General features: G+C 39.1%; 1 protein-coding gene across 4 annotated transcripts in view; it reads right to left on the bottom strand.

Annotated features, from left to right (window-relative positions):
• PLCB1 (phospholipase C beta 1) overlaps positions 1-23396 on the bottom strand; it is a 788982-nt gene that overhangs the window by 93331 nt on the left and 672255 nt on the right. For 2 of the 4 annotated variants that reach the window (XM_051846235.2, XM_051846234.2), the window contains exons 28-32: positions 19702-19778; positions 19504-19593; positions 18977-19034; positions 18332-18418; positions 7245-7362 (exon numbers count right to left, since the gene is read on the bottom strand). In XM_051846235.2, the coding sequence (XP_051702195.1) occupies positions 7264-7362; positions 18332-18418; positions 18977-19034; positions 19504-19593; positions 19702-19778 (411 nt within the window). In that variant the 3' untranslated portion in view covers positions 7245-7263. The remainder of the gene's footprint in view (positions 1-7244; positions 7363-18331; positions 18419-18976; positions 19035-19503; positions 19594-19701; positions 19779-23396) is intronic. The other 2 variants (XM_008256382.4, XM_051846233.2) reach the window with 1 other exon arrangement.

Below are 23396 nucleotides of genomic sequence, written 5' to 3'. Positions count from 1 at the left end.
AAGGAAAGATATTTGCCTCCTGAGTAATATATGTTACACACTGAATTTTGTCCCCTCAGATGCATGTGTTGAAGCCCTAACTCCCAAATGTGACTGTATTTGGAGCAGAGTTTTTAGGGCTTTAGAGAGGTAATTAAGGTTACATGAGGTCATAAGGGTAAGTCCTTGATTCATAGCACTGGAGTGCCCAAAGAAAGGGAAAGAGAGCTCTCTCACCCCCACCCACTTGTTTCTGCCTCTCTCTCTCTCCCACTCTTCTCACTCGCACTCTCCGTGCGCAGAAGAAAGGCTACCCCCAGGGTATGGCCAAGGAACTGCAGAGAGGGGCCTCGCCAGAAACCAAACCTGCAGGCACCGTGATCTTGGATTTTGAGATGAAAATAAATCTGTATTCTATAAGCCAGTCATACTCTCATATTTGAATATGGAAGCCTGAACAGACTGATACAACATGTCAACAATGGAATTATACACAGCTCCACAACAGTAACCCGATAAATCCATCTCAGTCCTTTTCATCGTGTGTCTGCTCCTCTGCCTGATAAACTTCCACTCAATCCTATATGTCCCAACTTAAGGGTTGCCACTTCTATGAAGCCTTCCCAGGTTTCCCCAAGTATGTGTCAGCCATTCCTCCCCTGTAAACAGCTCTGTTATAATGAAGAGCCTAGCGTTTTGTTCCAAAGCAAATCTGCAGGATTGTGGAATATGCATCAGAAATTAGGATGAAGCATGGAGCTGATTATTCCTAAATTTAAAAGTCTAAAATAAAATTAAAAGTCAATCCCTCAGTTCCTTTGGTCACATTTGAAATGGTTCAGACACCTGTGGTAGTGGCTACCATATTGGACACATTGGAAGATTTCTGTCACTGAAGAAAGTTCTATTGGATGTCAATGAAATGGATGGTTACTAACTTGAGATAGGGTGTCTGTGCATCCTTGTATTTTCCCAGCACTCCCCTCAGTGCCTGCTGTGTGGTAGTCATTATGTAATTATGTTGAATTATCACTTTTAACCTAATTGTACTCACCACTACTTAAAGAAGCCATGATTCCCAGAAGCCACAGAAAGACATATACATTTTAGTATTTGCAAGTAAAAAAAACTTAAACTGAGCAATTTTCATAAAGAAAACCAATATGCATCACAGAGATATAATTATGGAATTCATCTCTTAGTTGGTAATATGTCTGTCTACAGTAGTTAATTCACCAGCACACAATATTGATTCTAATTTATTTTTTCTAGGCCATCTCTGCTCCATTGTTCTGTAAGTGACCCTATGGACCCTACCTTTCAGCATATTTATGCAACCCTACTTAATGAGCCCTCCAACACCTTGAATTTTCTGGATCTCGTACCTATTATTTCAGGGGCAAACTTCTGACTTTAATTAATCATATCCTTCACGGACTCAAAGGAGATGATCAGAAAAGGTCACTCAGTCATGCGCAGCCCACTGCTGGTACACAACCTCTTCAAGGTCTCCACGTTCAGAGAACTTCAAAGATACACAAAACAACCTTTGGGAATCTATTTTGATATTTAGATATTTTTACTCTCAGGCAACTTTCTTAAGTCTTCTCAAAATCTATTCCTAAATGTTCCTCTGACCGTAAGTATAGAGAAATGGAAACCAATAGGTCACCTGCTCCAGAAAAGCCCATTCCTGGGTTAGGACTGAGATTTAAATCCAATCTGAAAGGAGATGTTTGTCTTCCAAGATGCGCCTTTTGATTTCCTAGTATCCTCAGCGGTAAACAGTAGGGTCTAATTAATGTTATAAGAAGGAATACATGACATCCAAATGCAATTTACTTAACCATTAAAAATAGGCCAGTTGCAAAGCCCAGAGTACCATACCCACTTTCTTGTGTGATTCAGGAGTAGGTTAAGTTAACAAGGAAGCCGCTCTGGGTTGGAGGAAGACAGGGAGAGAAGACAGGGTACGAGGATCTAAAGGGGAGCAAACCCATTGAGTCTGCTTGAACTCAGCAGTGACATAGGAAACTAAATGGCACCTGATTGGAGGAGAAAGGAGAGAGGGAGAAAGCCGAGGTTGGAGGATGTGAAAGTGGCTGCAGCCTTCTTCAGCCTGCTTTAGGAAGGAGAACTGTAGTCTCCAGCAGCTGTGGCAGGGAAGATTCTGTCAAAACCCTTAGTCCACCTGTGCAAGCCACACAGCCCCTCCCCTCTTCTGCCTGGCACTGCTTCCCCACCGAACACTATATACAGAAGATAGCTGACTCTTAGTGATAGCAGCTGTGGTTAATTGTGGGTTCCCGATGGTGAGTCCTGCTTCCACACGGCTGGAAGTCTTTAAAATTTAGTACTGGAGAGGTGCTTCTCAGAGATACTTGTTAAAAACTAGTGGTTCTGTACATTTGAATATCCTGCCTGTGCTGTTTAAAGCTCCTTTGTGTTGTAATCAGACTAGGACTCAAATACTTAGAAGGTATTCCTTTTTTTGGGGGGTGGTGGTCGTGGAGAGACTGAGGCATGCCACAACAATGAAGCAGTGTTTTAGTTTGTGTGTCCAGTGGGTCTCTTTTCTATCCACTCAAAAAGATCTGCATGATTTAACAGAGACTGGTAGATTCTTCATTTTACAGATTGAGTATACTGAGGCATGGAGGGGGCACCCCTGTTATTTACCTATTCATGTAAACATGAGAATAAGATGTCACACATGCTGACTTATAGCTCATAAAATCATGGCTTTAGAAATTTCCTTTAAAAGCCAAAGGACACAATACATATGGTGGTTCAAGGTTTGGCACTTCTTGTATGAACCTTAGTTTCCTCAAATGTACAATGGCAAGAATAGGAAGATGATATATGCAACGTGCTTTGAAGCTGCTTCATAATTTAGCAAGTGCTCAGTAAATGCTAGTTGCTATTTTTAAAATTTTGTTTGTCAGGAAAAAGTGTTTAATGCCCTTCTATGGTTTTAACCTTCCTTTGTTATTTTAAAGTTTGTAGGAACTGTATTTTCTGTTTTTTTTTTTTTTTTTTGAGCTTCCTATTAAAAATACAGTTTCTACAAACTTAAGGAACTTATCCTAGAATAAATCAGGCACTTAACAAATACTTGGCTGGGATTTATAATGTTCTAATGCTATGTAATCAGTATTTTTAGAAACTGGTCATTCTATAGCTCCTCTATGGTTCATATCATGAGGGTACTTCAGGAAGTTCATAGGAAAATGGAATTATGGGATAAATTTATTTTAGTGCAAGAAGTTTTTGAAATCAATGCATAGTTTTCCCACAAAAACATTTCCCATGAACTTTTTTGACAATCATAGCCACGGATTTCAAGTTTTTGAACCAAAGTAAACATATCTTTTAAAATTTTGTTGTATTTATTTGAAAGAGAGAAAGAGAGACAGAGGAGAAGGGAGTAGAGACAGAGGGAAACAAGGGGAGGGAGGGAGGGAGGGAGTTGGGGGGAAGGGGAGAGATCTCCTATCTACCGGGTTACTCCCCAAATGCCTGCAAAGACCTCTGGCTAGAGCCAAATCAAAAGCCATGAACCAATCTGTATCTCCACATGGGTAGCAGAAGCCAAGTACGTGAACCCTCATCTGCTGCTATCTCCTAATCAACTTTTGTATTAATCTCTAGTTGATAACAGGAGATATATTTTTTCATCAATGAAGATTTGCACTCACAAATTTTAAAATATGAACTTTAAACAATTAATATGCAGGGTGCTCTTAGGATCACTCTTCCATCACAGTATTTTTTTGAAAATGTGTGATCTCTATGTACTATTACTTTTTATTCATAAATTTTGTTTTCAGATATAATGGATGAATATAAATGTTTTGAAAAAAAGTAAGTAGGAAATAGTTGGGGAAATACTGGCACAAAATTTTACTTTCCACATACTGGTATATAAAATAGCATTTTGTTTTCTCATATATAATATGGTATAGTAGGACTTTTCCTATGTTAGCACTTTCCATAAATGCAAAAGTGTTTTATTTTTATATCACCTGTTATATTTGGGAAGCTAAAGGGACCAAACTAACAATGCCATTAAGGATCTTTTAATATAATGAGAGCTAAAATCCATACTTATTTTTAAAAATGATTTTTTTATTTGAAAGGTAGAGAGACAGAGACATGGAGATACAGAGACAGAGATCTCTCATGTGTAGGTTCACTCCTCAAATGCTTGCCAAAGTTGGGGCTGGGCAATCAAAGCCAGGAGATGGAACTCAGTCTGGGTCTCTCATGTGGGTGGCAGGAAACCAAATACTCAAGCGCCGCTTCCTCTGAGTATGCATTTACTAGCATGAAGTCAGAATCAGGGGCAGAGCTCAGATTTGAACCCACACACTCTGATATGAAATACAGGTGTCCCAAACAGCATCTTAACTGCTGCATCAAATATCTGCTCCAATATTTTTTGAAACTCCTGGTATTATGGAAAGATTTATCTCTTATTTTGTTTAATTAATTAGTTGATTTGAGATACAGAGACAGACAGAGGGAGAAATAACTCCTGCACTGCAAATCACACTGAGGCCCAGAGCTGGAACTCAACCCAGATCTCCCACATGGGTGGCAGGGCTCCAACCACTTGAGCCATCACCTGCTACCTACCAGAGTCTGCATTAGCAGGAAGCTGGAAGCAGGAGCTTGAGACAGGGATTGAACCCTGGTACTTCCAATAGGATGTAGGCATTCTAACTGGCATCTTAACCACTGGGTAAATGCCCCCTCCCAGATCTTTTAAAAATAAATCCTTTTCCTAAGCAGGAAGCTCAGCTGACATGCTGAGGATGATACAAGTTGTGAACTGGCTCTCCTAATCCTAAAACAGTGAAGTGCAAATATGTAATATTTTCATTTTTATTGAATTTTTTTAAAAAACAAAGCCTAAGTCATATATTTTTGGCTTCACTGTCATTTTCATCCTCTGAGAAAAATCTGATATTCTACTTGTGGTATAAAATGTTTCACAGTTGCTCTTAAAACAACCAGGATAGTAACAACAGCAACAAAAATCCAGGGATGCTCCTAACTGATGATGTTAAAGAGTCTTTAACATTCACATCCGGATGAAGAGGACATTTTCAAGGTCTCACTGATGCCTTCCTAGAGAAATTGGAAATGGATATAATGTGTCTGTTTTGCCCCCCTCGCAACATGAACCTTAACACAAGGTCACGCAAGAACACCATCATCACTATTGAGAGAACATGGACACAATCACACAGTTCCATAGGCTGTGTGTCTACCGTCAAATGGCAAGCTCTGTCTCTCTCTAGTGTTATAGTCTGTAGAAAATAAAAAATATATCAAAGGGTCACGCTTGTGATTAGGGAAAAAATGTTCAAATACAGTACAACACTATGAAGGCAGCTTAAAGATTCCTCCAGGGGCTTAAGCCAGGATATAGGAATGTGCTAGATCCTTGCCAGCCAAAGTGTGGTCCATGGAAATGTGGCACCATCAACATCTCCTGGGTGCTAGCAAGAAATGCAGACTGTCAGTCTGCACCCAGACCTCCTGGATAAGCACCTACAGCTTAATTGATGCTGTAGTAATTTATACTCTTATTAAGCTTTGAAAAAGCACTGAAATAGGGCAGTTTATGTAGAAGGAGGAACTTATACCTCTTATCAGCAGTGAATTTTTTCAATAATTCTTCCATGTGATTCAAAACTGTATTGCTTCACAGATCAACAGATGCTTAAGGACAAAAACATTATAGGGTTCACTGTAAAATTCTATTTTTATCATATCAGAAGTTTTATTCCTTTAAAAAACTTTTTGTTTTAAAATTTTTTAACTGATAAATCATAATAGTACAATCAGAACTGTACGTATTTTAAGGGTACAGTGCAACGTATCAATTCATGTACATGTTGTATAGTGAACAAATCAGTGTAATTGGTAGATCCATTGATGGAACAAAGACATAAGCCTCAGCCATTCTTGCTCATAACCCAAAAGATAGATAAACATTGGAATTTATTTATTCCTTGCCCTTGAATCTTAATTGGGTCTCACATCCTATTGCCTTCATACCCCACCGGTGCCTTCTTTCACAGATTCCCAAGGCCCCCTAGGGCCACCTGAAAGACCAGTTGCTTGAACACTTAAAAGACCAGTTCCAGGAATTCCCCTCTGCCTGCTGCCCCTACCCTTACCCCCATCCCTAGCCCTCTTAAAATATAAAAAGGCCTGGCCCCTGGGGTCGGGCCTTCTGCCATGTGATCCATAGATGTGCATGCTGGCAATTGTCACCAACATCTGCAAATCTGTTTTCTCTGAATAAATTTGGTCTGACTGTAAATTTGTATACCACCTCTTCTCTATTCTGTGCCTCTTTTCCTAACATCCTTCACCTTCAAAAATTATCATTCCTTGCAGGGAGGCTAATTTTCAAAATCCTCTCCACTAGCTATTTTGAAATACACAAGCAGATATCAACCATAGTTTCCCTATTGTGCCATAGAAGTTTACTTCATTATTACAAGAATGCCTCTTGTCTCTTCAAAATTCACATCCTTAGAATGTCTTGAGCCTGTTTTCTTATTAACGTAAGAGTATAATAGTGTTCATGACGCATATCCTTTGGCAAGTTAAAGTCCTCTAATTTCCAGGTTGTTGTTTGCTTGCCCAAGCATTCCTACGAGTGAGATAGTTCCAAGAGCTCTTGTTTCTACAGAATCAGGAAATCCTGAGCTGTTCCTTTAACTCAAAATACTTGGTGGAAATAAAATTACTTTTGCCGGACTTTTAGGAGGAGGAATGTGGTAGGTAAAGTAAAGGAGAGTGGATTGAGCAGACTCCCTGAGAGTTTATTGGAGCCCACTGGTTTTTAAGACACTTAGAACGACGGGGAGGAAAATAGTGCAGTGAGAAGTAAGAATGAAAAAAATTTATCAGAAGTGGGAAGAAGAGTGAGTTAAAAAAAAAGATCAAGAATAAAGAGGGAATCAGTCTTGCAAATAGAAAAACAGAAGGAAGGAAAAGGTCACACAGAAGAACAGAATTTGTGTCAGGAAGAGAAAGCACAATGAGGAAGACATAAATATCAAAGAAAGGCAGGAAAGAAGGAAGAGAGTGCATGGGAGTGGTTGAGGACTTGAGCAGGAAAAAGATGGAGTGCAGAGAATTGGGGTGTTGAGGCTCACAAAGGAGAAATTCCAAGATGCCTGGAAACCAGATGGCCACACATCACCCTTCTCTCAAATGCGGCCCCTCCCATCCAGTCCTACCTGGCCAGAGGGACGGTGGTCACCACTTGAGAGCTTGAGGGTTGGGGGGAGTAAAGTTGGGGGAAACAGAGGGATCCTCATGGCAAGTTTCCGACAAGAATGAGGAGGAACCGTCCCCCTGTGTGGAGAAAAAGGGAGGCTGTCATTTTTGAGGAAATGAAATAGATTTCTAAGTCAGTTGGTGTTTGAAATTATTTGTATTGGAGGTCATTTGGAATGCATTCTAGAATACAGATTTAAAACCTCCACTGCCTTTGATTTCAACACCTTCAGTGTGGCATGGCACTTAGCCCAACCACAAGTACAATGGAATTGGCAATTGGGTTCTCCTTTGCTTCTCCCCCACCCTTTGTGGGCATCTGATGTGAAATATAATTAGAACTATCACTTTTGAGAAACTCTGCGTAACCCACTACCATCGGGAAACTTGAGTAAAGATGGTGCTGATAGCTGTTCAGTTCAACAGTGCAGCCCAGTGCGTTTGTGCTCCGTGGATCTACTTTTCTCCTCCAGAGAAAGAGATCTACTTTATTAAAATGCAAAGTTAATTTTGTCAGCTCTCTATGTAAATAATTTCATAAATATTTAGTGAATACCACCTATGTGCCAGACAGGTGTTGTCCTTGGGTGTCTTGAACTCAAGAGCAGCAGCAAGCATCAGTGAAGAGAACAGATAATACACTTCCTCTTGTGGGGAGCTTTCATGCTAATGGTGAAAGAGCAACATTGAATGGCACACTCAGGAGAGAACTATGTGACCTAATGAGAGAAGATGATGAATTCTATGAAACACAGAAAGTAGAGCAGAATATAAAGAAGAGAGGAGGCAGGGATGGGAGAGTGGTATAAAGAGGTTGCAAATTTAAATAAAGAAGTCATGTAGAGACTCTTTGAGAAGAGAGATTTGAGCAAATACTTGAAAGACAGGAGAGAGATGCCCAAGCACTCCCTTGGGAGTTGAGGAACGAGGGCATGCAACAGCCCCAGGTGGGGTTGGTCTGGCTTGTTGGGGCCTGCAAGGTGCCCAGTATAGCTTGAGCAGAGAGTAGGTCAATGAGTGAAGGAAGAGAGCATACTGCAAAGTGGGACGGCTCATGTCAGATCTTGTAAGTTTTTAACTCCGAGGCAGATGGGTGTCACTGAAGGTCTTGAACAGAGAGGCAACTGAATTTCATTTATGTTCTAAAAATGTGACTTCAGCTGTCATGTTGAGAATAGATTATGAGTGGATATACATGACAGCAAGATGACCCATTAGGAGGCTCTTTAGAAATTGAGGCAGGAGATGATGGTGGCTTTAGCTAAGGTGGTTGCTTTGCAGTTGGCACTTTAAGAATTATAAAGATGAATTAACTGCTTAACAATATTTTTCAAGTCCTAAGGATTTTTATTATACCTAATAGACAAAAATAAATTAAAGAATTTTAATAGCTCATTATATACTTCCCAAAATCTAGGAGTTTTTGGATAATATGTACACTTCATAGAAAAATGGAAACAGATCCTTTTCAAACAGAGATAGAAGAAAATGTATTTCTTAGTTTATATACCAAAAACATGTATATACTGTTGGCTACTTTCTTTGACATGGATTCTATTTACAAGTATAACTCTCTAGGGCAAAAGCCATTGTGATACCAAAACGGTTAAACTTTCTAAGCCATCCTCCAACTGTATAAGGTAGTGTGTGTTTATGTATATGAATGTGTATATGTGTTTATGACATAGAAACTTTAAAAAACTATCTGAGCCTTGGTTTGTATTACAAACTGAAAGACTTCTTTATCAAATTAAAAGATTCTCCACAACAGTGATTATAATAAATGCAGAACTGCTGTCAATTGATTTTTGTTGACAGAAAATGCATAAAGAGGATTCCAAGTGGTTGATTTATTACACTAATTTGGCCTAAGGCATAATGCATGGAAATTAGAGAACATAACTTCTGCTCTTAGAAACTGCTTGCCTATTTTGAACTGGAACTTCAGTGTTTTCCAGCCTGGTGGTTATGTGCTGGCCCTTTTGTAATAACCTTTGCTCTGGTCTCCACACACTGCTTCAACAAATATTTCAAAGCAACTAATTCATTTCCTCCTTAGATTTTCTGCAGATAATATTTCTTAGGGTTGATTTTGGCCATCGTTTCCCTTAAAATGCTTATGGACATAGTAAAATAAGGTCATGGTTTCTGGAGGTCAATTACATTTTTACATTCTTTGCTTTAAAAAGTATTTGGAGACTGTGTTTGCATATTTTATTGCAGTTTTATCAAAGCAGGGCTTAAAACAGAAACTACAGATACAGTTTGGAAATAACACATCTAACAAGTATTAGGAAAATTCAAATAATCATGCCCAATAACAGACACATGGAAGTAGAAGTAAACCCAAAAGGTTTTCCATCCATTGTTGTGTGAAATTTTTGTTGGTAGGGCAAGGTGGTCAGATGCAAGTCAATGGGATTAAAGCTCATCTCTGAACTCCACCAACACCTGAACCAGCTGCTCTAGTAGGTGGAAAGCCTCTTTCCTGCCCCTCTGCCTTCTATTCAATGCATAGATCACCATACTCCCACAGAGTTTCTTCCTTAGGAAAGACAAACATGGATAAAGGAAGGGGAAAGAAAGTTTAGACAAATAAAATAAAAAGCAATCAATGGCATCCATATACATCTAAGTTGGAAGTTTATTTAAATCTCAAACTCAGGGTTGGACATTTTGCCTAGCTGTTAGGATGCTCACATATCAAATGGAGTGCCAGGTTTGATCCTTGCCTCTACGTCTTGACTTAGAAGTTTCCTTCTAAGGCATAGTCTGGGAGGAAGGGGCCATGGCTCAAGTAATTGGGGCTTTGCCACCCACATGGGTGACCTGTATTAAGTTCATGGCTTCCAGGTCTACAGGCATTTAGGGAATGAACCCATGGATTGGAGCTTGCTTTCTGCTGTGTCTCAAATAGATAAATAAATTAAAATTAAAAATTAAATAAAGCTCAATATTTTACCTTATGGAACCAATCAGCAACAGAAATCCATGAAGTAGACTTGGCAGTATCATGCTGACCTAAGGGCCAGCCTCTCTCAGCTCTCGCAATTTGTTTGCTTATTTATATTATAATCATATAATCTATTTTTAGGAGAAATTTAATGTTTTTCTAAGTAATAAGTTCTCTGATTTTTATGTAATACCATGATGGATTTGTAATATCCAACTTGACTCTGCTGAACTATGTTTCCCAGAGTTTCCCTTTCTGTGTGTTTTTGGTTCTGGTGTGCTACCTGGGAGACTCCTGAGGGTAGGAGAGATGACTATGGGGGCAATAGCCATTCTGTGTCACACACATGTTGTTGGCGATTTGTTGACTCACTTGGTTGTTGTGAAACAGTAGTTGTGCCCACAATCACTTCCCTTTCCCCTTGAGTCTTCCTTCAGTTGTCTGACCCCTGGGCCAAGTGGAGGGGTAGGTGTGTGTATGTGTGTTCAGCTCCATGGAAGAACGGTTTGGCTTCTGCAAGGTATCATAGTCACCAAGCCTGCTCGTAATCTTCCCTTCTGGACTTGCCTTCTGCCATGGTCCAGCATTATATCACATGATAGTCTCAGGAGACAGCAAAGAGCCAGCCCCCACAGTCACATCGGTCAATTCCCTATAGCACACATAATTTTTTATTGGTTTAGTTCCTCGCTTTGAATTCCAACCAATACAGATGTTAACAGATTCAAAAATTTTAGAAATTATGTGAGGACTTTTTATATCTGATAATTATTTGGGCCATCCTTCCCGCAAAAGACAAATTAAAAAAAAAAAAACTGAGTTCATTATAAAAAACAATCTTATTTAAAGACCTAAAATCCACAAAAAAGTTAAAGAATGACCAGACCTAAACTGAAGGGAATACTGAACCTAGATAAGTATTAAGCAAGGATGCTGATTTTTCCCTAAAGGCCTTTGCTATGGCCGAAAATTTTGACTTCATCTTTGACAGCCTTGCAGTGTAAGGAGCCTGTACTCCAAAATCCATGGCTTCCCAGAGGGAAGAGTCTCACAGCAACTCTCTACAATGAGCTGGGACATGCAGTTTATGGATTTGAATTTAAACCAAACCTAAAGTTAAAAATCCAGTGGATGGGTAGAATCACAGTTGAAACAATGAATTAGTGCATTGAAAAAAAAAAAGGTGTATACAGGACAGCAGGGAAAGAACATATGGAAAATACTGAGAACAGTTAAAAGAGAAAATGGAGTAAAGATTCATTTAATTTTTATGCAAATATATTTATATCATAAAAATATATATAAAATCCTGAAAAGGAAAAATTCATGTGTCATATGTGCTGAGAGGTTTTTTGGAAAATTTTATTATTTTTATTTCATTTGAAAGGCAGAAAGACATACAGAAAGAAACAAACAGAAAGAGATACTCCATGCACTGGTTGACTTTGCAAATTCCAGGGCAAGGCCAGGTTGTAACCAGGAGCCCAGACCTCAATGCAGGTTCCCCATGTGAGTGGAAGGGAACCAAGTACTTGAATTATGATCTTCTGCTTCCCAGGGATCACATCAATAGGAAGCTGAACTGGAAAAAGAAGAGCCAGGACTTGAAACAGGCCTCTTATGTGGATTGTCTGTCTTTCAAGTGCCATCTTAACCCCTGTGCCCGACGCCTGCCAAGAGTTGAAGGATTTTAAAAACTGTATGAAAGTTATCCATCCAGGCATCTCAAACACACATTGAGATACATTATAGAAAAATCGTACAAAATATAAAGGAAAAATTCTAAATGCAGTCCAAATGGAGGAAAACAATTATTTTCAAAAGAATCCCAGGAAAACCAACAGTGAAACTCTCAACACAACAATAAAACTAGAAGACCGTGGAATTTTATCTTCAATGAGCCTAAAGTAAATAACTGCTGACAAGAGAGTCTATTCCCAGTGGAACTATCATTCCAGAATGAAGAAAATGTGGATTCCCATCCACGTTAAACAAATAAAGCCATTTTGTGTGTACATGTGCACACACACATACACTCACACATAATCTAGAAGTTGACCTCCAGAAGACTGCATCAAAAGAACTTCTAGAGAACACACAAGACAACAACCTCAAATGGCACAAGAATATTTAGCATAGAAGTTTATGACCATGCAGAGAAGTCTAAAGGAACACTGATTGTCTGCTACTATAGAGTTATAATTTCTTATGGGTCTAAAAGTCTATAGGATTACAATGAATCTCAAAAATAAATTGAGTATTAAAACTATCCCCATATCCTGGCATTACCCAGAAGGAAACTCAATAGGTCCAAGTTTTATATGCAAGCAAATAAAGAGTAACGATATTCATATTTCAAAAAGGCAATACTTCCCATTGATAAAAATGAAAATGAAATTTCTTCTATAAACAAACTAAAAGTAATCCACTGTATAGGTCAGTCAAAACAACAATGAACCATAGTCTACATGCATCTAGTTCTTGACCTGTGGTCTAGCTTCTATAAGAAGTCCAATATGACCTCTGAAATGCTATGGGAAAATGGAATAATAAGCAGATAGGTTTATTTTGATACAAATGTTTTTAAATCCATGCATAGTTTTTTTCTTAATATACAATTTCCATGAACTTTATTTTTTAAAGATTTATTTATTTGAAAAGCAGAGTTAGAGAGAGAGAGAGGGAGAGAAGGGGAGAGGGGGAGAGAAGGGGGAGAGGGAAGGAGGGGGGATAGGGAGAGAGGGAGAGGGGGAGATGAAGGGGATAGGGGGAGGGGGAGAGGGAGGGAACAAGGAGGAGGGGGAGAGGTAGGGGTAGAGGGTTCTAAGGCCTGGGCGGGGGTGGGGTGTGGAGAGGGAGAGTGAGAGAGGGGGAGGGGAGGGAAGGGGGGAAGGAGGGGAGAGAGGCGGAGGGAAATGCTTCCATCCATTGGTTTACTCCCCAAATGGCCACAACAACCACGACTGAGCCAGGCTGAGGCCAGGAGCCAGGGGCTTCTTCCAGGTCTCCCACATGAGTGCAGGATCCCAAGCACTTGGGCCATCCTGTACTGCTTCCCAGGCACATTAGCAGGGGGCTGGATCAGAAGTGGAGCCATTGGGCTTGGAACCAGTGCCCATATAAGATGCTGGTACTGCAGGCTTGGGCTTTAGCTGCTTGAGCCACAGTGCCAATCCCCTATGAACTTTTTGAAGACCCTTCCTAGGTAACGCTAAGGAGCATCCACATTTCCCATCAGATAGTACAAGATTAGAGGAAGGAGGGAGACATGAATCATTTAAGTAAATAAGTTTTTACTTTAAATCCCCACATTAGTCTTTTCAACCTGAACACTGGGGGAAATGTCAGCCACATTTAGGCTTGTCTCGGAGCCCAGCAGTAGGTCCAACAAGACTCACTTCACATAGAGATGAGTCACTCACCCTGTTACAAAGATGTCACAGGGGAAATGAGGAAAATCAGTCTGTATTCCCGGGCTGGAAGGAAAAAAAAGAGCCAGCGTGATGAAATTTCTTTGGGAATAAATTAAAATGCCCTAAAGCTTCCTGGAATTCTTTCTTGATGATGAACTAAATTAAAACAGAAAACCTGTGTTCTAAGAAACATCAAAGACAAATTAAGTGTCAGAGCAAAAGTAAATTATACATTTATCGACTGTTTTATGAGGTTAGGGAGACAGTTCATTAAAAAGTTCCCTCAAAAGATGATTCTTCTTGTAACGAGAGTCAGTAGCTGCAAAGTGATCAATAGACATTGCAATATTTGAAGCAGATACAGGGTGACTCCTGATTAACAATGTTTCAACAAGTGAAAATAAATCTCTTTGAAGTACCCAAGAAAAAGGCAGAAAGTCCTTTTTATAATGGATCAATTTAGAGTTGAGCCGGATCACAAAAGGTGTGGTTTCTCTGTACTCACAATCCCAGGAATGCAAATCCCAAGGAAATCTATTATGTCACTGTGTGGTAGGATTGCCAGTGTTTCTTGCATCCACCTCCCTAGTTCTTCAGCTATGCATTTCATTAAAAGGCACACGCATATGAAACAAAACTGAAAGCTGCATACACTTGGTGGCTGACTCAAATATCTCACTGCTTAGGAAACATACAGAGAGACATTTCTCCAGAAAAGGAGCAGAGTGTTCTCCTTACAGAGTGTCTATTGTTGCTTATAACAATACATTTCTGTGGATACCAACACACAACATGACTTTATGTCAAGTTGAGGGCCAAAATACTTACCTATTGTATAAATTGTCCCAAGGGTACACTTACTTCCATTTTCTCCCAAGGCCCTAAAACATTACATGCAAAAGGAAAAGACTCTTGAATCTCCTTTTTTAATGGTAAAAAATGAATTTCTCATATGAAAAGTGCCTGGCACATGTTAAAAAATGAGACAATCTAAAATAAGCTTTGGAGCAGGCACTGGTTCAGTAGTTAAGAGCTCATTGGGACATCCACATTGCATTCCATATTGGAGTACCTGGGATCAAGTCATGGCTCTGCTTCCTGTTAATGTGCACCCTGGGAGGCAGTAAATGATGGCTCAAGTAGTTGGGTCCCTGCTACCCCCATGGGAGACCTGGATTCAGTTCCAAGTTCCTGACATTGACCTGGCTCAGCCCTGACCATTGTGCGCATTTGCGGAATGAACCAACAGATGTAAGATCTTTCTCTGTGTTTGTCTCTTTCTCAAATAAATAAAAATAAGCAAAAGTTAAGTTAAAATAAACTTTAACATTGTGACTGGCCAAAGTTGGCTCCTACCAGATACTAACTGGATGATACTGGCCATATGTGGAGAAGAAATGGAATGTTAGCTTGGTTTTTATCCAGATATATTCTCCAGTAACTCTTCTTTTGTAGAATAGAAAAAGTGTTGGGACTTAAATTGATCCTTAGAGATTGCAAGAACATTGTTCAGGAAAACGGTTAACAAATGTGTACTATGAGTTGATCTTCTTAGGTCGTTTGCTCTAAATCCAGCCAGGAGAGCCCCTCCTTACCATTGAGAACAGATGACTTTTACCAATTGGCTTTTTAAATTTCTTTCATTAAATTTTTTATTCCTGTTTGTTATTTGTGAAGGAGTTGTTGGATTACCAATGGCTTAGAAAATTATGTAGCTATGATTGAGGCTCAAAACAGCACTGAGAGAAAGCAGTAATGTAAAATAGGTTTTCTCCTTGATAAGGACAAGATTGGGGACATCAAACACAGTTTGAATAAGTTAGAATAAGTGACTGAAGAGGAAGTAAATTATTATATCCAACAATGTGGCAAAAAACCTGAAGAATGGGAAGAAATATTATTTCATGCAGCATATATATTTTGTTAAGTGAAAGAGTAGCTTTTACCAGTTTCTAGTTAGAACACTTATTTATCACCTTACTGAAGAAGGAATTCTACTCTCTATCACTGATGGCAATACCTAGCACACCTTTTTTTTTCATCAGAAGGTTGTGATTGTCTTTACCTGATATAATGTCAAATTCCTCCTTCAAAACTCAGTGATAGAATAGTTTGCAAATTTTTACATGTCATCAGATCACTGTCTTTGCATCTTTCTGACTGAACAGAACTGACTCAGTGAACCTGTTAGAGATATTATTGGTCAGTTTCCTGTCTTTTAGTTGTTCCTCCTTTCCTTTTGTTAATTTCCCTTCTTTCTATGTCAAGTGTCAAACACTGTTCCAATACTGGACGTGGACAGGGATGCTTTCAAAGCAGTGCTATTCCATTTCTATTTCCCACAATTACAGAAGCATCCATGACTACTCTGTCCGCCTGGCCTTTCCTGACTACCTGTTTGCCTCCATTTACTGTCCTGTGGTTTGCTCTCTGTTCATGCAGCCTACATTTGACCTTATTGTTACTCTACTGTGTACTGTTGCTACTCCTTGTCATTAACAATTCCCTTTATTAGTCAGTGTGGCCTACAATGGTAGCAGTTATTTCTTATTTTATTATTAAATTCATGGTTCAGGTTCCAAAGCAGAACATTTTTTAATCCCTGAAGAACACTCTTCAATAAATGCTTTAGTTTGACACGGAGCCAACGATCTTCAAGGAGAACCTTCAAGTCCAGACACAAGATAATCATAAGAGCAACCTCATGGGCGAAAAGCAAAGGGAAATCATTGTGGATAACTTTTACACTCAAAAGTGGGGACAAGAGAACTACTAAAAATTCAGGGAAATGAAAGTGGGCATCTGGCTTAACCTTTCTCACACAGGTTAAGACACTTGCATTCCACATTGGAATCCTTGGATTTAACCCCTGAACCCAGCTCTGGCTTCTGACTCCAGCTCCCTGCCAATGCGCAGTCTAGAAGGCAGTGGTGATGATTCAAGTAACTGGGTTCTTGTAGCCCATGGGGGAGACTCAGACTGTGTTACTGACTCCTGGCTTCAGTCCTTGTCCAGTCAAGGACTGGCTGTTGCAGGCATTTGGAGTGATTATTGTACACATGTTTCTTAAATTTTAGTCAAACCTGGATCCTTTACTCCAAGTATCTGAGCATTTTTAGAAGACTAATCCTGTGTAGAAATGTATTCCCACTAGGGATACATTCTGAGAGCCGCCCCAAGCCTTGGGATGCCTGAAACCAGGGGTAACACTAAACTCTCTGTAGACAATGTTTTTTACTGTATGCCTAGCAGCATTGCCACTCAGTACCAGAATTAATCTGTCCTTCCAAATTTTATACCTTGGTGCCTCCTTTGTATCCGTGCCTTTGCACTTTGGGGTAATAATTAAGTAAAAATAGAGTCCCTTGAACACAAGGACTGTGATTTCACTACAGCATATCTAATAACTAGAATAGTGACTAATAGAAAAGTGACTAACGAGGGTGATATAAACAGCATGGATATGCTGGACAAAGGGATAATTCATATCAAGGCAGGACAAAGTGGGATGAGAGATTTTATTATGCTACACAGAATAGCTGGCAATTTAAAACTTGTGAATTGCTTATTTCTGGAATTTTCCATCTAACATTTTCAAACCACAGTTGGCTGCAGGCAACGTAAAGGGTAGAAAGTGAAATCTCAGATTTGGGAGGGAGGGTTACTATGAGCAATTTCTGAAATTTTGTTACAACTGATTGCATTTCACTTAAGCCTAATCAGCTGAAGAGAACATCTAAATTGTATGCATGCATGAGAAATGTAACAGCAAGAAAGATAAGTAATTTATTTATTCTTACTTGAGATCTATATTGCTAAATGTAAAAACTTTTTAAAAAATTAAATAAATGTCCTGTGTAATAAATATGAAAGCAGAAATAACCATGAGGATATATTTAAAATTAACCACAGTAAATTAATAAGATGGAAGTTGGTGAACAGAATATACAATTAAATAAAATCGACACTTTTGAGCTTGTATAGACGGACAGTACATTTAGGTCAGATATTTTAAACTGCAGACAGAAGAACAGAAAAACTGAAATTCATATTTTTCCACCAATAGAAAAATATTCAGTGATAAATCAAAATTGAGATGTTGCTTGCTAACTTGAAATCAAGTATTTAATTTGTAGATATTTCATCTTTTGTTAATATTTATGAGTTGATTTATATAAGTTAAACTATCAGCATAAATTGATTTTAAGCTGAAGCCTCCGATAAACTGTTACTATGGAGGAAAATATTTTTTTTTCTAGTTCATGAGAATATTTTGTTAGATAAAATCAGAGTGGTTTTGGTACAGGCACCCTCTACTGGACAGAATCTGTCATTACAACATTATATCAGTAAGAGGCTTGGCTGGTCCCTGGTCACAGGGCTGCACACTCGAATCAGCTGGTAGGAAGAGTTTTAATAGTACCTGCACCAGAGCTACACCCGAGGCAAGTTGAAATCAAGTTTCTGCAGGTGGGTTCAGTGCATCTGTGATTTTTGAAAGCTCACCAGTTGATAATAAATACTTAGAATTGTTATAAAGATTTTTATTTTCATTGAGAACAATACATGAGTTTCACATGTGAGAACTTACTGTCACTGTGTGTGAAGTCCTTAGGTGAACTAGGAAGGTTTTATCTTAGCGAAATGAAATGCTTGTGTATTACTATTCAGTTTTGTTTACCTTGGGCTTTTCATCCAGGATCTGCTGCCTGATCTCCTTGTGTTTCTCCACGAGTTTTTCTTGCCGTTTACTCTGTGCCTCTTCTAACTATAAGAAGTTACAAGGAATATCATTTTCATCCACATGTTCAAGCATATGTTTTTTAAAAAATCAAAAGCATTTCAATCCATAGGCTATAGTAAAAACTGCCCCATAAGTGTAGGAGACTACATAAGTGTTGATGCTTGTGATAGGTACATAGGGGTTGGGGGTGGTGATCAATGAACTATACTTTTTATACTATTCTTACATTTTCATAACTGTTTGAACATTTCCTTAATGTTACAAAAAAAAAAAAAAAAAGATGGCCCTTGGAGGTTGCCATCTTCTCTACCACTGATGACAACTTACAGGTTCTTTAGGGACTCTTCCCATTTACATCATTATCCTGGGCTCCTGACCTTGGAAATGGTTCTTGACTGTCTATCTTTAGATGGACACTTGTATGGAGTAGTTTGCAACTGAACTTGTGGAAACAGTGATTATAGAGTGGCTGCTGCTGAAGAGCCGTCACACGGGTTGGCATTTTCTTGCAGAAGCTCACAACCAGGTTGCCAAATGCTAACCCACCATTTGCAAAAGAGAGAGAGTGATGAACCCACATACCCTTTTGATGTACTGCACCACCTCCTGGATGTATGACCGGATCATCTCTGTCTTCTCCCTAAAAGCAAATGATGCAGAGGTCCTTAGACAAACTCATCCAGAATAGACAAACATGAGAATCTCAGAGATTAGAGTTTGCAGAACTCTCAACCTCCTTACTACAGCTGCTGCAAGAAGGTGTGATTTGCCAGCCTCTGGTCAAAGGTCAAGTTCCTCCAGAGGCACAGGCTCTGTTTTCACAAAAGGTCAGCGAGGTTGCCTGACAGCCCTGTAAGTGAGGATTTAGCCTCTCCTGGAAGGTATCTCTTGACTTAATATTTACATAAAATGCTCTTGGTGCCCCCAATTTTTTATTGATCTACTTTTGTTTGAGAGTTCACTGTTAAAAATCTTACATAAAGGGATCTTCTGAAAGGTTAATTAGAGGAGAAACTTCACAGAGGGGTCTCTGGTCAAGAACCTGTTACTCATACAGAATAAAATGCTTCTCAGATAAAAGGTGGGGAGAGGCAGCCCTTCCTACTCACTCTTCCATCTGGCTTCTGTCTTTGCATTTAGCTTCTGTTATCTTCTCCTGCCTCTTTTTATCCATCTTCTTCTTTAACTCCTTCTTCTCTCTGCAGTCAAAATAGAAGTAAAAGGGGAAAAAATGGCAAATCATGGCAATATGTGTTTAGTAAACTTATATACTAAACTTATATATGGCAAAAGGAATGAGGACTTACTTCTCACAGATTTCTTTGAGCTTCTTTAACTGATTGTTCTGACATTCTTCAGCAACATCTGTCAACTTTTGAATGAGCTGGGGGGAAAAAAAGGCCAGTTTGTTGTTTTACAAGATCATAAATACAGCTGCCTCCTCCACTCCCTACCAGAAACATTATTACCTTTTGTAAGAAAATCATGGATATGTAACAGTAACTAAAATTGCCAGACAACTAACATCAGCAATGAACACATAATTTAAAACCATCCTATGATCTAAGCCTATGGGTTTTCATATGAAATTGTTCTTATCTGATTTAAGTAAGCAGAACTCATTACTTCGTTGTGCAAGTGACTGTACTCTGGCTCAGTGCAAAGACAACTAACAGTGCAGACTCAGGTCCCAATTTCTACTCCTTGATGTTCAGGAGAAGTTGTCCCTAAAAAGGTGGTAAGGCATCCAAGAGAAACAGCTACTACGACTTATCTGAGTGGATAGAGCTATTAATCTTATTAGGTAGACTGACTTCCATCATGTGCACAATGGGCCTGCTTTGTATTTGCCATTTGGTGCAATCTTGAACAACCCTTTCTTCTTTATCCATGCCTTCCTTACTCATCCCCAGAAATGCCCGCTTTAAAATTAATCAGTAGCCTTCTTTTCTACAATAGCCTGTTTTCAGAGACAGTCCCCTTCCTGTCTCTAAAGTTTCTTTTAGCCAATCATATTCTGATTTCCAACCAGTAAGCAATGTAACCTCTGCCCCTTTACTGAAAACCCACCTTTTGGGGGCACGCCAATGGGATGCTCACTGTTTAACACATAAATTCTGATGAGAATTTGACCAGTTTGGGACACTTCCCAGGACTCATTGAAAGTAGTTGGGGTTGTGTTTTCTGGGCCTAAATCACTCATATTCTGCTCTGAATCCACCTTGCATTAATCTTTTTACAGATTCTGTTTATTTCCATCATCAACTTACTAAAAATGTGATTTGGAGTAAGGACCTATATTTCCTGAAACTATATTTTTTGGTGATAAATGGGATTATCAATTCCTTTATCTCTTAGAAGAACTCTGGAGCTTCAAATAAAAATGAGTATGATAAAAATGGAAGGAACAGTCAACAATGAGTTATAATTCTTAGTTTCTAGCTATCATTAATAGTTCAATTGCTTCAGGAATGGTATGAATTACTCAGCCTAGAAGTTTATGTTTGTGTCTTTGTGTGTGTGGGTGACTCCCAGTTGATACAAAGAACATCAGAAATCTTTCCTTGGCCACCACTGAACCTTGAATACATCACTGTGCATGAAATTATTTTATTATTTTTACCTATTATCAAACCAAGCTTTCAGAGGGCAATAGCAGTGTTTTCATACCCTTGGTATTCTGCACAATTGCTATTTAGGAGACAATTAATGCTTCTCAAAGGGTATTTATTTATTTGAAAGGCAGAGTTATAAAGAGATAGAAGAGATTGATTGATCGATCGATCTTCCATCAGCTGGTTCACTCCCCAAATGGCTACATTGCCTAGGGCTGGGCCAGGCCAAAGTCAGGAGCTTCTTCTGGATCTCCCAAGGGTCCAAGAACTAGGGCCATTTTTTTTTATGTTTTCCCAAAGGGAGATGGATCAGAAGTGGAGCAGCTAGGACTTGAACTGGCACCCATATGGGATGCTGGAGCTGTAGGCTGTAGCTTAACCTGCTGCATCACAATGCCAGCTCCACCTGAAGGTAATTTTGTCAGCCAATTTCCTCTTTCTTTATTCTGCATGAAGAATCTACAGAACCTTTTTCAATTTTTCAGGCAGCTGTAGCAAAACAACCTCAACCCCACTTTTTGGAGCAGCAAATAGATTCTACAGACTTTCCTTGAAAGGCCCCTTTGCTGCTGTCCAAAGATGGAGATTCTCTTTCCCAAAATCATATAAAGCAAACTAAAATGACTAGGCAGTATAATTCAGCAAATATTCATTGATAATTTATATATGCTGCACAGCTTGAATAGCTTTACATGTATTAACATTTACTTTTGAGGGTTACCCTATTAAGTCAGTATTATCTTCAACTTACAGATGAACACAAGAGCTCACATTCTAGGATGAAGATCACAGACCTGGTCAGTGGCAGAACTGGGAAAAGACACTGAGCTTAGACCTCATGGCTCATGACCTTCACTGTCCTATGTCACCTTTTTAATATTTAAGTTCTCAGACAATAAATCAAGGAAGCAATTCTCTTAGAGAATTATAATAAATAATCCATATTCCTTTACCTTTACATGAAATTTGATGTACTCCTCTATGAAGTGAATTAAGTCTGAAATACTATTAACTGGTGCTTAGGTCAGCAGAAAGATTGATTATTGAAAACAGTTGTAATTAAAGAAATCATGAACTATTAGTGAATTGTGAACTGGTAGTGCCATTCTTCCTTCATTTCTATTTCTAAGATGAAAAAAAAAATACCCTGGTGCCTTCAATGCTGCAGTGCCCTATATGCACATTCTTCAATTCTACAGTTTCATTTCTGCTCCAACATCTGAAATTCACTTCATTTTGTGTTAGGATTGCAAAAGTGTTCTTTTACACTTTTGGATATTCCTTGGGACTTAACTTTCATTATTCTATAATTCCTAAAATTATTAGGTTCACAGTGTCCTTAGGAGCCCTGTAATTTTTTGAAACATTATTTGCTTATTTTATTTATTTTCATTTTATTTGAAAGGCAGAGAGACAGATCTTACATCCATTCATCTCCCCCCAAATGCCTGTAACAGCTAGGGTTCAGCCAGGACAAAGTCAGGAACCCAGAACTCAATCTGGCAGGGACCCAAGTACTTGAGCCATCACCTGCTGCCTCCTAATATATGCATTGGCAGGAAGTGCCATTGGAAGTGGAGGGGCCAGGAGCTGATCCAGGCACTCCAGTATGGGATGTGGGCATCCCAAGCATCATCCTAACCACTGCTTCAAACATCTACCCCTCAGCAACTTTTATGACATCCTTGGGCTAAAAGAAATAAAAAAGCAATTCTATCTATTAGTTAACTCTAAACAATTTAATAGTAATATTTCACAGTGTGTCTGGCAGATGTTGCTGTTTCCTTCCAAAATGTAAGATGTCCCACAATTCTCCTGTGGATTTAATGTGGTACCCCAGAATGCCTTGGCACACTGGTAATCATGACTTTATCCTCTTGAATTCATGCCAGTTCCAACCACTCTCACACCAAACTCTCCTTAATTTCCACGGTCAAAAAGAATTACCCCAGTCACTCATTTTTCTTTCCCATTATCCTAGGGGCTTCATTTCATTTCAGCATCTCCAAGTGCCTGTTGACTAATGCTAGCTGAGGATGATTTGACACCACCTCTATCTCAACATTTCTGCAAGCGAGCTTAGATTTCTAACTCACAGAAGACAATCAATTGTATTTCCCCCTTTTACCAAGTATCATCATTTAGCTTAAAAGTGTACAATGCCTTCTGCTTCCCTCTTAGGTACTTCTCTATCTAGGCAATCACAGTGATTTGTTAGTTTCTCCTGTTCCCCTGTCTCTCATGGCTTTGTCTATCCTTTGCCTTCCCCCATCAGTGCTTTCTCACATGATACACTCTTACTGCTGAACTTAGTCCAACATGGCTATTGCTTGTAATCAAGAGAATCTGACAGAAAGTAGAAATTAAACATTTCTCTGCTTAAACTC

Source organism: Oryctolagus cuniculus, chromosome 11 (assembly GCF_964237555.1).
Source record: "Oryctolagus cuniculus chromosome 11, mOryCun1.1, whole genome shotgun sequence".
Taxonomy (NCBI): Eukaryota; Metazoa; Chordata; class Mammalia; order Lagomorpha; family Leporidae; genus Oryctolagus; species Oryctolagus cuniculus.
Note: the sequence above shows the minus strand (reverse complement) of the source record. Positions and strands in the feature narration are given on the sequence as shown.